This window comes from Bos indicus, chromosome 14 (assembly GCF_029378745.1).
Source record: "Bos indicus isolate NIAB-ARS_2022 breed Sahiwal x Tharparkar chromosome 14, NIAB-ARS_B.indTharparkar_mat_pri_1.0, whole genome shotgun sequence".
In the NCBI taxonomy this organism is placed as follows: domain Eukaryota; kingdom Metazoa; phylum Chordata; class Mammalia; order Artiodactyla; family Bovidae; genus Bos; species Bos indicus.
The window spans coordinates 37473617-37489922 of NC_091773.1; the positions used below are offsets into that span (position 1 = coordinate 37473617).

The 16306-nt window shown below is 38.9% G+C and overlaps 1 protein-coding gene across 1 annotated transcript in view; it reads right to left on the bottom strand.

The window, feature by feature from the left end:
* Positions 1-16306, bottom strand: part of UBE2W (ubiquitin conjugating enzyme E2 W) — a 69923-nt gene that overhangs the window by 24182 nt on the left and 29435 nt on the right. Inside the window, exons 2-3 of the mRNA XM_070802708.1 lie at positions 15047-15138; positions 9297-9399 (exon numbers count right to left, since the gene is read on the bottom strand). Of these exons, the coding sequence (XP_070658809.1) occupies positions 9297-9399; positions 15047-15138 (195 nt within the window). The remainder of the gene's footprint in view (positions 1-9296; positions 9400-15046; positions 15139-16306) is intronic.

Here is a 16306-nt window from a genome sequence, read left to right on the forward strand (position 1 = left end):
AAAAACATCTATTTCGGCTTTATTGACTATGCCAAAGCCTTTGACTGCGTGGATCACAATAAACTGTGGAAAATTCTGAAAGACATAGGAATACCAGACCACCTGACCTGCCTCTTGAGAAATCTGTATGCAGATCAGGAAGCAACAGTTAGAATTGGACACGGAACAACAGACTGGTTCCAAATAGGAAAAGGAGTACGTCAAGGCTCTATATTGTCACCCTGCTTATTTAACTTCTATGCAGAGTACATCATGAGAAACGCTGGGCTGGAGGAAGCACAAGCTGGAATCAAGACTGCCAGGAGAAATATCAATAACCTCAGATATGCAGATGACACCACCCTTATGGCAGAAAGTGAAGAGGAACTAAAGAGCCTCTTGATGAAAGTCACAGAGGAGAGTGAAAAAGTTGGCTTAGAACTCAACATTCAGAAAACAAGAAAAGATCATCGCATCTGGTCCCATCACTTCATGGCAAACAGATGGGGAAACAATGTAAACAGTGACAGACTTCATTTTGGGGGCTCCAAAATCACTGCAGATGGTGAGGGCAGCCGTGAAATTAAAAGACGCTTGTTCCTTGGAAGGAAAGTTATGACCAACCTAGACAGCATTAAAAAGTAGAGACATTACTTTGCCAAAAAGGTTCGTCTAGTCAAAGCTGTGGTTTTTCCAGTAGTCATGGATGGATGTGAGAGTTGGACTGTGAAGAAAGCTCAGCACTGAAGAATTGATGGTTTTGAACTGTGGTGTTGGAGAAGACTCTTGAGAGTCCCCTGGACTGCAAGGAGCTCCAACCAGTCCATCCTAAAGGAGATCAGTCCTGGGTGTTCATTGGAAGGACTGATATTGAAGCTGAAACTCCAATATTTTGGCCACGTGATGCAAAGAACTGACTCATTTGAAAAGATCCTAATGCTGGGAAAGATCAAAGGCGTGAGGAGAAGGGGATGAGAGAGGATAAGATGGCTGGATCACTGATGTGATGGACATGAATTTGGGTAGGCTCTGAGGGTTGGTGATGGACAGGGAGGCCTGGCGTGCTGCAGTCCATGGGGTCGCATACAGTCAGACACAACTGAGTGACTGAACTGAACTGAATATAAGACAGAAAGAGGAATTTTTTCTCAAAGGAATGACTTTATACACTGCATTTTTTTTGTCCTTTAAATTCTGGACATTCACCCTCCATTTCCATGAAGTTGCTGCTGCTAAGTCGCTTCAGTCATGTCCAACTCTGTGCGACCCCACACATGGCAGCCTACCAGGCTCCTCTGTCCTTGGGATTCTCCAGGCAAGAATACTGGAGCGGGTTGCCATTTCCTCCTCCAATGCATGAAAGGGAAAAGTCAAAGTGAAGTCGCTCAGTCGTGTCCAACTCCTAGCGACCCCATGGACTGCAGCCTACCAGGCTCCTCTGTCCATGGGAGTTTCCAGGCAAGAGTACTGGAGTGGGTTGCCATTGCCTTCTCCAATTTCCATGAAGAGAGCTAAAGTAAACCTGATAATTAAAAGGAAAAGTCTTAAAACAAGAGATTGTCCTGCCCAATTGCAGAAGACCCCCTGAGAGACTTGGGTACAGCTGTGTTTGAAGGACCATTTAACTCAATTATATCTATCAGTAACAATGTGCTCAGTGTCTCAGTCATGTCTGACTCTTTATAACCCTATGGACAGTACCCCACAAGGCTCCTCTGTCCATGGGATTGTCCTGGCAAAATACTGGAGTGGCTTGCCATTTTGTCCTCCAGGGGATCTTCCTGGCCCAGAGATCAAAGCCAAGTCTCCTGAGCAGAATGAAATAAATTAGATCTCAATAAAGATAATGCTATGAAACTGCTGCACTCAATATGCCAACAAATTTGGAAAACTCAGCAGTGGCCACAGGACTGGAAAAGGTCAGGTTGCATTCCAATCTCAAGGAAAGGCAATGCCAAAGATTGCTCAAACTACCACACAATTGCACTCATCTCACGCTAGTAAAGTGATGCTTAAAATTCTCCAAGCCAGGCTTCAGCAATACCTGAACCGTGAACTTCCAGATGTTCAAGCTGGTTTTAGAAAAGGCAGAGAAAACAGAGATCAAATTGCCAACATCCTCTGGATCATGGAAAAAGCAAGAGAGTTCCAGAAAAACATCTATTTCGGCTTTATTGACTATGCCAAAGCCTTTGACTGCGTGGATCACAATAAACTGTGGAAAATTCTGAAAGACATAGGAATACCAGACCACCTGACCTGCCTCTTGAGAAATCTGTATGCAGATCAGGAAGCAACAGTTAGAATTGGACACGGAACAACAGACTGGTTCCAAATAGGAAAAGGAGTACGTCAAGGCTCTATATTGTCACCCTGCTTATTTAACTTCTATGCAGAGTACATCATGAGAAACGCTGGGCTGGAGGAAGCACAAGCTGGAATCAAGACTGCCAGGAGAAATATCAATAACCTCAGATATGCAGATGACACCACCCTTATGGCAGAAAGTGAAGAGGAACTAAAGAGCCTCTTGATGAAAGTCACAGAGAAGAGTGAAAAAGTTGGCTTAAAACTCAACATTCAGAAAACTAAGATCATCGCATCTGGTCCCATCACTTTATGGCAGACAGCTGGGGAAACAGTGAAAACAGTGGCTGACTTTATTTTTTTGGGCTCCAAAATCACCACAGATGGTGACTGCAGCCATAAAATAAAACGATGCCTACTCCTTGGAAGGAAAGTTATGACCAACCTAGACAGCATATTAAAAAGCAGAGACATTACTTTGCCAACAAAGGTCCGTCTAATCAAGGCTATGGTTATTCCAGTGGTCATGTACGGATATGAGAATTGGACTCTAAACAAAGCTTTGTGCCAAAGAATTGATGGTTTTGAACTGTGGTGTTGGAGAAGACTCTTGAGAGTCCCTTGGACTGCAAGGAGATCCAACCAGTCCATCCTAAAGGAGATCAGTCCTGGGTGTTCATTGGAAGGACTGATGTCGAAGCTGAAAGTCCAGTACTTTGGCCACCTGATGCAAAGAGCTGACTCATTTGAAAAGACCCTGGTGCTGGGAAAGATTGAGGGCAGGAGGAGAAGGGGATGACAGAGGATGAGATGGCTGGATGGCATCACTGACTCAATGGACATGGGTTTAGGTGAACTCTGGGAGTTGGTGATGGACAGGGAGGCCCGGTGTGCTGCAGTTCATGGGGTCGCAAAGAGTCGGACATGACTGAGTGACTGAACTGAACTGAATGCTTAAAAAAAAAAAAAAAGAAAACGAAAAACACGGGATTTTAAACCTGCTGCATCGAAGATCAGACGAGATCAGGGTGGTATGGCCGGAGACTAAACATGCTGCATTCAGGACAAATGCAGCCAGTCTAAAACTTCCAACAACCCAAAACACGCAAAGTGACGTGTTGCACACGGCACACACGGTACAGGAAACCCCTAGGAGTTTGTCTAAAGAGAGAAAGGCTGAGTTTCCACGCCAGAGGAGAATTCCTGAGATAGAAGAAAAAACATTTTCAACAGTTTATTCACGTAGAAGTCTGGTAAGCTGTCTGAACAGACAGTTTTGATGTAAACTTTGCTGTTCTGGTTCTTTGCACAGGACACAAGCGTAATCACAGGTGAAATTTTTCAAGGCCACACTCTTAACTGTCCTTGTTTATTTAATATGCAGTACAAGCCTGAGGAGGAAATGGACATTTCAAGCTTTTTTAATGCAGCTAAATAGGTTCTGAAAACTTAAGAGTCTTTAAACTTTTCAGAGTTGAAAACCTATTTTTGGGGGGCCAAGGGAGTTGCAAATAGCTGATAAACTATCTAACACAGATGTGACAAGAAAATTGAATACAATGAATTTGAAACCAAAGGGAATAAAGGGTTTTGCTAATTTGTTTTTTTAAACAATTTTTTCAGATTCAAAGTCGTCATTCAGATTAAACAACTGCACATATTCCCCATTACGTAAATCAAACTGAATAAAATGGAATTACAGACTTTCAAGAACAAGCTGTTTAATGGAAAAAAATTTAGAAAAGGATCTTAGATCTAATGTATGTGAACCACATCTGAAATTCTGAGTCTGCATAAGAAGCAGCTCTCAAGTGTCTCTAAATTTCCAAATACCCAACTATCTGTGTGGCTCAAATTCAAAAGCAAATGAGAGCTGAGAAAGAACTATGCTTTTGGAGGTAAGAACGCATTTCCCACATACAACCTAAAATTTTAAGCAAATCAACCTCTGGGTAACCTTTGGGTACTAAATGTATTATTTGTTCATAAAACTAATAAGATCTAAACTGAATGCTACCGAAAGTGATAATATAAAGGGTGGATATTAGCTAACTGTTTCTAATATGAAATTCATGTTACTTGTTATACCTGAGGACTTTAAACATCAAGCTCAATACTCACTGACCTCACAGTACTAAGATCTTACACAACACAGGCATACTAATGTGTTCAGACTAATGCTCCACAAGTGATTAGAAAGTCAGACACTGAATATGGTATGTCAAGATAGGTCAAAATACAATATACATAGAATGAGCAATACAAAACAGGCTATAATTATAAAAGCCAATCTACAACATGGACACCAAGGTTTCTATAGGGACAATAAGAGGGAATGTGTTCTCTGATTAAAATTGCAAGTAGATGAGAATACTTAAAGGGCAACTATAAAAACTGAACATACAAGTAGACAGTTTCATAAACTAAAATAATCTAATTATGAATAATATATATGACATAGATAGTCTAGCATATATGATAAATATTTGACAAAAGTGGTTGGGGACAAGAATTTTAAAATAGTTTTCAATTCAATTCTCCCCTTTTTAGTCATCTCATATGGATCAGTGGAATGAATATTAATAGTTTTCACAAAGCAGTGTGAGAATCAGACCACAAAAAGATGAAGACACTATTTGCTACAATGTTTCTAAAGCTTTACAATCAAGGCAAGTATATTTTTTAGCACCTTTAAAATAGGTCCAAAATATGGCCACTTTCACAACCTCCATGGTTACCCTTCTGGTCCAAATCACCATCACCTCTCACCTGGGTCAATGACATCGCTTATCTGTCCTCCCTAAAACCGTGTGCTTCCACATCTCATCAAATAAAATTTTCAGTGAATGGGGAATTTCACAACCACTTGTCCAGAGCAATGGACCTCAGGAAAGTTTTGCTATCAGAAAAATCTTCAAATCTATATGTACATTAAGCTCTGAGTACTGGACCCTTTATAATTATTTTATAACCATATAGATAATATGATTAAAATAACTTTAAAATCATTTAAAAGTATTACTGGACTTCCAGTGCTCTGTCATTTTCTCAATCATGGGTAACAGAACATATAACTTCTATGACATGGGAAGGACCATAAAATTAACTGATGTTAAAAGGGGATCTTCGTATTTCAAAGGACTGGAACAACTGCCCTAGGGTTTCCACATCATTCTACATGTAGTCTTTAATTTTCCGAAATAACATTACTTAATGAATTTTTTGTTGCTGATTAGTTGCTAAGTCGTGTCCAACTGCTTTGCCACCCCATGGACTGTAGCCCACTAGGCTCTTCTGTCCATGAGATTTCCCAGGCAAGAATATTGGAGTAGGTTGCCATTTCCTTTCCCAAGGAACCTTCCCAACCCAGGGATTGAACCTGCATCTCCTACATTTAGCAGGTAGATTCTTTACCACTGAGCCAATTAATGAATAAGCAGATATTTTCCATGTTGGTATTTACATCTAATCAGCAGAATGGGAGAAAAGTAAATTGGGTTTGATTCTTGATTGTTCTAATAACTAGCTTTTAAACCATAAACAAGACAATTCACTTCTACAGGCTTCAATTCCCTCACATTAAAGGAGGATGAATCTATTTCCTCTATTTCATTGAGCTGTTTCAAGATAAAATCAGAATGAAAGTTACATTAATAAAGTATGATGCAAATACTACAATACAATAGAAGGCATGGAGGTTAATGTGTGGCTGAAATGCTTCAGTTCAGACTTGACCATAAAGAGACTGGACTGTTAAGCTTGACTCCACAGGAAGTAAGAACCATCACAGGATTTACTGAGAAGGGTGAGGATGGTGGTGGTCGATGTATGTGGGAAAACCAATGAGGTAATGGCACCTTTAAAGAAACCCAACAGCAATGTGAGAGGATCTCTAGGAGTGGGAAGAATTAAAGGCTACTCTGTAATAGTCCAAATGAAAACTATAAACTTGGACCACACAGCACTGATGATAACTTAAGAAAAGTGATCAGACTGCCTTACGTCTGTGAAAGGATCTGAAAAACCACACTTAAGAATGAGGGAAAGGAAAGAAATTTAACACAAGAAGATGGGTGAACAGAAACCAAAGAGAGAATTCTCTTATTTTGTTATTAGGAAAAAAACTGAGTTTATTAGCTGTGTTAAATTTGGGATGTCAGGAGGTGTTCAAGTAGAGCTGCCCAACAAGGGCATGAAATTAAACCTCAAAAGGAAGAGAGTGTAAACAGAGCTGGAAATCTGGGAGTTAGTGGCTTAAGATGGTTAAAGACATTAAAGTGTGAGAAGAATAAAGAAGCTGCTGCTAAGTTTCGTCAGTCGTGTCCGACTCTGTGCGACTCCATAGACGGCAGCCCACCAGGCTCCCCCGTCCCTGGGATTCTCCAGGCAAGAACACTGGAGTGGGTCGCCATTTCCTTCTCCAATGCATGAAAGTGAAAAGTGAAAGTGAAGTCGCTCAGTCGTGTCCGACTCCTAGCGACCCCATGGACTGCAGCCCACCAGGCTCCTCCGTCCATAGGATTTTCCAGGCAAGAGTACTGGAGTGGGGTGCCATTGCCTTCTCCGATAAAGAAGCTAGAGGACACCAAAATCAGACCAGTAAGCAGGAGTGAAATCAGGGAAGAGGATAACGAATACAATCTGATAGGATTTATGACGAAGGCTCTCACAAAAATATTAAAGATGAAATTCAAATGATGCTTAAGTTTGACATTTGATTTAGAATGAAGAACACAGTTTTAGAGAATACCTTAGACCTAGTTTCATGGTTAGAGAATTTTTTTTTTTTTTTTTTTTTTAAGATTTGTGAGTTTCCACAGTTAACCTTCTCCAGTATTCCCTAAGGCAAAGTTTCTGATTCCATGATTCGTATTCTTCCTTCACAGGCCTTCAAGGGATTTAGCTGAAGTGAGGTAGAGGAACAGGTTGAGAACAAGTGGATACCTCACTGCCTTCAAGCAAAAACAGTTAAGATGATGCTGATAAGCCAAAGGCAACAACAGAAAGTGAAGATTATTTTCTGAAGAGAAGGAATACATTTGGTTTCTGATTACAGTTGATGTGTGGTTATTATAGAAACCCAGAGATCACGACAAGACACATTTCTTCACTTTTTTTAGAAAAACATAAAAATGAGCCCCCAACATCTTACTTTTCTGCTCACATAGAAACTTCAGAACTCAAGGAATCAGTTTCCATTTAATACTATGCCTTGAAACAATTATCTTTTTAACTACAGCACAATACAAAAGTTGACTTCCATCTATACTCCCACATGGCTAAAAGAAGATTAAGCTATTTGTGTCACTACTTAAAGTAGTGACATTTTCTTTTCTTGGGCTCCAAAATCACTGTGGACGGTGATAGCAGCCACAAAATTAAAAGACGCTTGCTCCTTGGAAGAAAAGTTTAGCGTGTTAAAAAGCAGAGACATCACTTTGCCGTCAAAAGTCCATTTAGTCAAAGCTATGGTCTTTCCAGTAGTCATGTACAGATATGAGAGTTGGATCATAAAGAAGGCTGAGTGCCGAAGAACTGATGCTTTCAAACTGTGGTGCCAGAGAAGACTCTTCAGAGTCCTTGGACACAAGGACATCAAATCAGTCAATCCTCAAGGAAATCAACCCTGAATATTCATTGGAAGGACTGATGGTGAAGTTGAAACTCCAGTACTTTGGCCACATTGGAAAAGACCCTGATGCTGCGAAAGATTGAGGGCAGGAGGAGAAGGGGGTGAGGAGAGAGAAGATAGTTTGATGGCATCATTGACTCAATGGAGATGAGCTTGAGCAAACTCTGGGAGATAGGGAAGGACAGGGAAGCCTGGCATGCTGCAGTTCATGGGGTTGCAAAAAGTAGGACAAGACCTAGCAAGTGAACAACAACTTAAAAGTAGCAATAAAATATGAATTTCCTCAAAAATAGCATATTTTAGCACTTAACACGGAGAAGGCAATGGCACCCCACTCCAGTACTCTTGCCTGGAAAATCCCATGGACGGAGGAGCCTGGTAGGCTGCAGTCCATGGGGTCACTAAGAGTCGGACACGACTTCACTTTCACTTTTCACTTTCATGCACTGGAGAAGGAAATGGCAACCCACTCCAGTGTTCTTGCCTGGAGAATCCCAGGGATGGAGGAGCCTGGTGGGCTGCCATCTATGGGGTTGCACAGTCGGACACGACTGAAGCGACTTAGCAGCAGCAGCAGCACCTAACACACTGAATTTCAGGTAATTTGGGAAATTTCATGATCTACAACACCTGATCACCTAGCAGTGCTACACAGAATTAGTCACTGTCTTATCATTTAGCTACAAGTAACTCATTATCCATCTTACCAACCCAGAAAGCTGGAATTCATCCTAAATTCTCCTTTTCTCTAACCTCCAAGGATTAATCATTTACCACAGTTAAATAGCTCTCAAAAATTTTTATCTACCACCACTACCCTTTGTCCAAGTTTTCAGACATTAACTAAACTGACAGTGCTTCACACTAAAATGATCAAATTTGGGGCTGATGTCTAGATATTTAATATCTTAATATTTTGCCCTTGCAGTATTGAAAGGCTACAAGAGACAGCACAGCAATGAGAAATCAAAGAAGTGCTCCTTTCAAAACAGCACTTGCCTCTTAATGATGTCATTCTATCAATATCATCATCTTATCTAGAAAGACATGGCTCCAGCTACTCCAAAATGCGAAGTTCTCGCAAAACCTGTGGGCCTAGGGGTTAGATTTATGCCCTTTGGTCTACTTAACATGAATGGATCAGAAATAGTCTTAAGTTTTTAGAAGTACAAAAGCAGCAAAGCCTAATCTCAATACAGTAAATCTCAATACAGTAAATTGTCCATATGACCTCGATTATATTACAAATAAGATAAAGAAACAAATCTACTTAATATAATTGTAATGATTATAAGTTTTTACTTAGTCAAAAATCACGAATTTGGCATTTGTCTATAATCTAAAAATACAATAAAAATTTAAAAAGCAAAACAGTTACCTGAGGAGAGTCAAAAGGATATCGACTACTAAACTTAAATAGAAGTTGAAATTTTTCCCCTTCATATAAGGTACCTGGTGCACCTTCCATGTCTACAATCCACCTAGAATAGAAAAAAAAAATTTAACTTCAGTTATAAAGGACTGGGGTGAGGAGGAAAAAGAACACCAGATACGCATCTATGCCAGGCAATGGAACAGGAGTCACCCATGTGTAACAACACACTTCATCCTCCCAACAGGAGTAGGTAGTAACACTCCTGGCCCTATTCCCTTCTCTGACACTCCTGGGTTAAAAAACTAGACCAAGGTCAGACAGCTAAAAAGGACAGAGCCAAGTTTTAACTCAGGTTCGGAAAAAAATAAAATAAAACTCAACTTCGGTGTACTGACACCAAAGTCTACACTCTTCTTACTCAATTTATGGTACCTTATTTTTTCAGACCATCTCTACAATTATGGAAAAGATTTTATAGATAAAGTCAAGCTAATCAACTGCTTTCCTGATATCAATTATTTTAGAAGCTATTAGTTTGAGAGAAGTTGATGTCAGCAATGACTACAGCAGCTGTCAGATCAATTTTCTCATGAGTATTCCAGAGACAGCTAACCAGGAAAAAGGAAGCTAAGCTGCCATCAGTCCACTTACTCTGATGGCTACTCAAGGCTCTAAAAGGCCTTTCCTTTGTCTCTCATTATGTTTCAACCGTTTAATAAAACCCAGAATAAATTTAGAAAGATGGTAATGATAACCCTGTATGCAAGACAGCAAAAGAGACACAGATGTATAGAACAGTCTTTTGGACTCTGTGGGAGAAGGAGAGGGTGGGATGATTTGGGAGAATGGCACTGAAACATGTATAATATAAGAAACGAATCGCCAGTCCAGGTTCGATGCAGGATACAGGGTGCTTGGGGCTGGTGCACTGGAACAACCCAGAGGGATGGTACAGGGAGGGAGGTGGGAGCACGTGTACACCCGTGGCGGTTTCATGTTGATGTATGGCAAAACCAATACAATATTGTAAAGTAATTAGCCTCCAATTAAAATAAATAAATTAAAAAAAAACCCCAGAATAGATTTCTATGGCATCTATATAAGCTTACTTTATTTTCATATATAATAATCATGAATATAAATCTGTTTATAATAATATACTGCACACTATCTCCAATTATTTTTAAAAAAGAGGAACACAGTTTATTACAACATACATGACAGGGCAGATTTTAGAAGTAAAAATCTGAGTTTCTAATTACAACCATGCCACTTATAATTACTGTATACCTGGTCAATTCCTTAAATCCTATACTTTTCAGGTATAAAAATTTATTATATTAAATACAGGGAAGCAAAAAGAAGGTTGAGGATACACTGCTGGGCTACTATTGAGCACCTCACATATTATGGACTTCAGTTCAGTTGCTCAGTCGTGTCCGACTCTTTGCGACCCCATGAATCACAGCACGTCAGGCCTCTCTGTCCATCACCAACTCCAGGAGTTCACTCAAACTCAGGAATATATAAAATAGTAAGTGTGGCTACTCTCTGAAAGTAACCAGGTTGGAACACATAGAGATCCTTAAAAGCATGACTATTCATTCTCAGAAGGCATGCTGAATACTTTACATGATATGTAAAGATAGAAAAGATATGACCACAGACTCAAGAGGCAGTATTTTACAGCAAAATTAGACGTCCCTTAGTTAGCTGTGTGGCCCTCAGTACGCTCTTCTGTTTTAAGTACTTAAATTCTAAAATAGTTATTATAAAAAATTGTTAAAGTTAATAAAAAAGTCACCTTAAAGTTTTGTTAGAAAGATAAATGATATTGCATATGCAAAAAATTCAGTATATTCCTAACACCAGAACCAGTACATAGTAAATAAAATGCAATGCAAAAACTGCATTAAAAAGACAAAAACAAAAAACCTACTATCTTTAATAAAAACCAGGTCATTCCTCCTAATCAAACTTACAAGCTTTTGCACAGCAAAGGAAACCGTTAACAAAATAAGACAACCTATGGGCTGGGAGAAAATATTTGCAAACAATGAGACTGCCAGGGGCTTAACTGCACCACGCCCGTGCCCCCCACCCCCAGCAAAAAAGCAATGAGACTGACGGGGGTTTAACTTCCTCCCGCAAAAAAAGCAATCAAAAGATACGCAAAGACCTAAATAAACACTTCTTCAAGGAAGACACACAGATGAAAAGGAACATGAAAAGATGCTCCAAATTGCCAATTATTAGAAAAAAGGAAATCAAAATTATAATAAGATGTCACCTCATACAAGCCAGAAGGGCCATCATCAAAAAGTTTACAAATAAGAAATGTTGGGTGTGGAGAAAAGGGAATTCTCTTAAACTATTTCTGGGAATGTAAATCGGTACAGCCACTAAGGAAATAGTATGAAGTTTAGTTTCCTTAAAAAACTAAAAAAAGAACTACCAGATTCAGCAATCTCGCTCCTGGGCAAGTAGCTAGAAAAGATTAAAACTCTAACTCAAAAAAGATAAATGCATCCCAATGTTCATAGCAGCACTATTTACAACATCCAAAACATGGAAGTAACCTCGAAGCCTATCGACAGACCAATGAATAAAGATGATGTGGTATATCATCTATACATACCTCCTACACTGTTGGTGGGAATGTAATTTGGTAAAGCCACTTTGGAAAAAAGCATGGAGGTTCTGCACAAACTAAAAACAGGATTACTATAGGATCCAGCAATCCCACTCTGGGGAATATACCTGGACAAAACCATTATTCAAAAAGATACATGAACCACTATGTTCACAGCAGCACTGCTCACAACAGCCAAAACACAGAAACAACCTGGATGTCCATCGGCAGCTGAATGGATAAAGATGTGGTCCACGCATGCAACGGAATCCTATTCAGGCATAAATAAAAACAAGATGGTGCCATCTGCAGCAACATGGATACAACCAGAGATTATCATGGGCTTCCCTGGTGGCTCAGATGGTAAAGAACCAGGCCCCAGTGCAGGAGACCCAGGTTCGATACCTGGGTTGGGACAATCCCCTGGAGAAGGGAATGGCAACCCACTCCAGTATTCTTGCCTGGAGAACTCCATGGACAGAGGAGCCTGAGAGACCACAGTTCATGGAATCGCAAAGAGTCAGATGAGTGACTGAGTGACTAACTCAGTGACTGAGTGACTAACACTTTCACTTTCATATTAAGTGAAGTAAGTCAGAAAGACAGATACCACATGGTATCACTTATATGTGGAATCTAAAATACAGCACAAGTGAACTTATCTATGAAACAGAAACAGACTCATAGATAAAGAGCACAGACATGGTGGGGGAGGGAGAGAGGGACTGGGAATCTGGGGTTGGCAGATGCAAACTGTTACATTCAGAATGGATAAGCAACAGGGTCCTAAAGTACAGTACAGGGAACTATACTCAATATCTGTGATAAATCAGAATGGAAAATAATATTAAAAAATGATATATATATGTGTGTAACTGATTCATTGTGCTGTACGGCAGAGATTGGCACAATATTATAAATCAACTATACTTCAATCAAAAAAAAATCAAAAAATAAAGATGTGGTACATGTATACAATGGAATATTATTCAGCCACAAAAAGGAATGAAATATTGCCATTTGTAGCAATATGGATGGACCTAAAGACCTAAAGATTATCATACTAAGTGAAGTCAGACAGAAAAAGACAAATATATGAAGGGGAAATTAGCTTTGCTGGATATATTAAGATAGGATATATACCAATACAGCCTCTCTCAAGAGTTTTCAAAGGCAATCATGACTACATAAAATTTTTGCCTTACATGATGACTATGGACTGTTAACTCGAGGGGTGCCATTTCACTGAGAGACCACAACAGATCTAAGTCGATCTTTTAGTATCTCTGTTCCTTCCTTCGGAGAGCATAGAGGTCAAAGGATAGCATATTAGGTCAGAGAACATGATTCTAATATTTTTAAGGTCTTAATACATGCTACCAAACTGTCTTCCATAAAGCGTAATGGGCTTACTCCATCTTCCTTACCCATATCCCCCACTTCATAGGATCCCACTTCAACAATTTTTTTTTTCTTTTTGGCCACATTGCGCAGCCTATGGGATCTTAAGTTCCCAGTCCAGGGACTGAAACTGGGCCCTAGCAGTTGAGAGTTGTCAAGTCTTAACCACCAGACAGCCAAGGAATTCCCTCCATAGTTTTTTCAAACTAGGTTAGAAGTTATATCAAAACATTGCTCTTTCGCCTATCTCTGATTCCTCTAATATCTATCTTTTGTTTCAGCTTCTGCCCTGCCCTGATTAAAGAAACTACTCAACAGAAAAAGTATATTATTTTAAAATTAGTGTTTATTTCCTGTTAATTACATGCATCTCTTTTAACTAGATTAATATTTGGTTTGCAATTCACTTCATTCAAAAGATCCTTTCTTAATAATACTGTTCTTAAAGCTTAACTCCTGTCTTAATCACTGACTCCAAATGTCATGGTCAAAGGTAACCAAAAATTGTTTCTTCTGAAAATAAGTATGTCCCTGTTGTGTGCGTTTTGGTTATTCCTGCTCTCTGGTCTCTGTATCACTAAATATTTGAATTGTTCAATTTGTTCTACAAGTTGGTTTACAGGAAATTTTTATCTTGTTGGCTTATACCCCTTTTCATTTTAGGGTTTTTTCCTTTCTTTTTTAAGGACAGAGTCAATTACTTAAAAATCTCCCATTTTACTACATTTACCTTTTTCCAATGGAACTGTTAAATCAAAGGAGTGGTAAGGACAGACCAAATAGTCAGTTGTGAAATCTTAGGATGATACTTTCAAAAACATTTCAAACTAATTCAAATGCTCATTTTCAAGAGGGGGAATGCTCTCTTTTTAATGCTCATTGTAAAGGAACCTGTATCTCTCTACTATTCTTGGCACATATCTGGGAAGAAACTTCTGCTCCACTCCCAAGGAAGGAGCTGAATCAGAGGATACTTCTGTGTCCTTCTCTTACCCTTCACATTTCATCCTCATGCAAGTCTCTAATTTATCGAATGAGAATGCTGAGGGTGTGACATTCTCTTAGCTAACGCTGCTATAAAGAAAGCAACCATGCTGTATGTTCAGGGGACAAGGACAGAGGTGCGCCTCTTGACAGTTTATTCACTTCAGTTCAGTTCAATCGCTCAGTTGTGTCCAACTCCTCATGACCCCATGAACCAGAGCACACCAGGCCTCCCTGTCCATCACCAACTCCTGCAGTCCACCCAAACCCATGTCCATCAAGTCGGTGATGCCATCCAACCATTTCATTCTCTGTCATCCCCTTCTCCTTCTGCCCTCAATCTTTCCCAGCACCAGGGTCTTTTCAAATGAGTCAGCTCTTCGCATCAGGTGGCTAAAGTTCACTTCAGAGCCTCAAATGTTTTTGAAAAATCTGATAAATAACCTCATACCAAACTACTCTATCACAGGTGAAGAATACTCCCTAACAAAGTCAGGCTAAAGTTTTTAACACGCTACTTCATCAGCAGGAAACTTTCATAAAACAAAACTGTGTTTTTAAATGCACAGAATAAGATATGTTTACTGTATTTACTTCTCAGTGGGAGAGAATCAGATAAAATATGAAAATAATTCTGACACACAGAAAATAATTCTGTATTTTTAAAATGAGTATATATTCATACTTACATTGATAACAAAAGAAAAACAAGTACTTTAAAACTTAAAATACTTACTGTGTAATTGAATTTTGAACACTCTTTTCATTTAAAGTCATTCCAGGAGGTGGGTCATTTTGCAAAGCCAGCAGTTCTTTCTGTAGTCGTTTCTAAAAAAAAAAAAAAAAGAGTATCATTAATAACTTTGTACTTTTTTTTTCTTACAACATAATATCCTTGTAGTCATAAAGTCTGAAATCCTTGATTAAATTTCCTCCAAATGCTCGTGCCTTTTCCTTTATAAACCCCTTACATCTATATATTTTACATGCCTGACTCTCACATTTTTTACTGTTTTCCTATAATTCACAATTATTAAATTATTTCTAAATATATTTGTAACCATTGATGCTATAAGATAGTTACCAAGTTATAAGGTTATAAATGCTTAAAAGTTTTAGCAGGGCTTCCTTTACTGGTTTTCAATGATAAAAATCATAGTTTTCCATAACTCTTAAAGAATGCATCATTTCAGACAAATAGGTTTTCCAGAAGAACTATAGAAAACGTCTTTTGAAAAAGTTTAAAATAATTTAAATTTTCAGCTATTTGTCTTCTTAAAACAGTATCATCCACATATAATTTAATCTTTCAACACCAGAATATATCAGAGCCTGAGATTACATAAAGTTATTTTTTTCACACATTAGATGCCCTGAAATGGCTATGTATTTGCATTCTATTTTGTATAGCTTTTATTGTTCAATTCTTCCCTTATTATTATCACTCGACATTCTTTTTCAGGACACAACAAAGCAAAATAAAAACCACAACAGTCCATAATTTATGGGTTTAAAAGCAAAATAACCGTTATTAGAAGTGCATGCAACATTATAAAGATTCTTAGTGAATATCTTTTTTTTGGATTAAAGTACACAAGCAGGATTTCCTTGGTGGTCCAGTGGTTAAGAATCAGCCTGCCAATGCAGAGAACATGGGTTTTGATCCCTGCCCCAGGGAGATCCCACATGCTGTGGGGCAACTAAGCCCATGTGCCACAACTACTGAGCCTGTGCACCCTAGAGCCCACGCTCCACAGGACAATCCACCAAAATGAGAAGCCTGAGCACCACGAGAGAGCCTGAGCGCAGCAATGAAGACCCAGCACAGCCACTAATTACAAGTTTGTTTAAAAATAAATAAAATTGTACATAGTAAGTGTTCAGGAAAGAAAAAAAAGCAAGCACACAAGCATGGATTCCTATTCAGAACTTCAAACAACTCTACTTAAAAACTAGTTTCTGATTTTTCAAAATAGTGGAATATCACTATCAATAT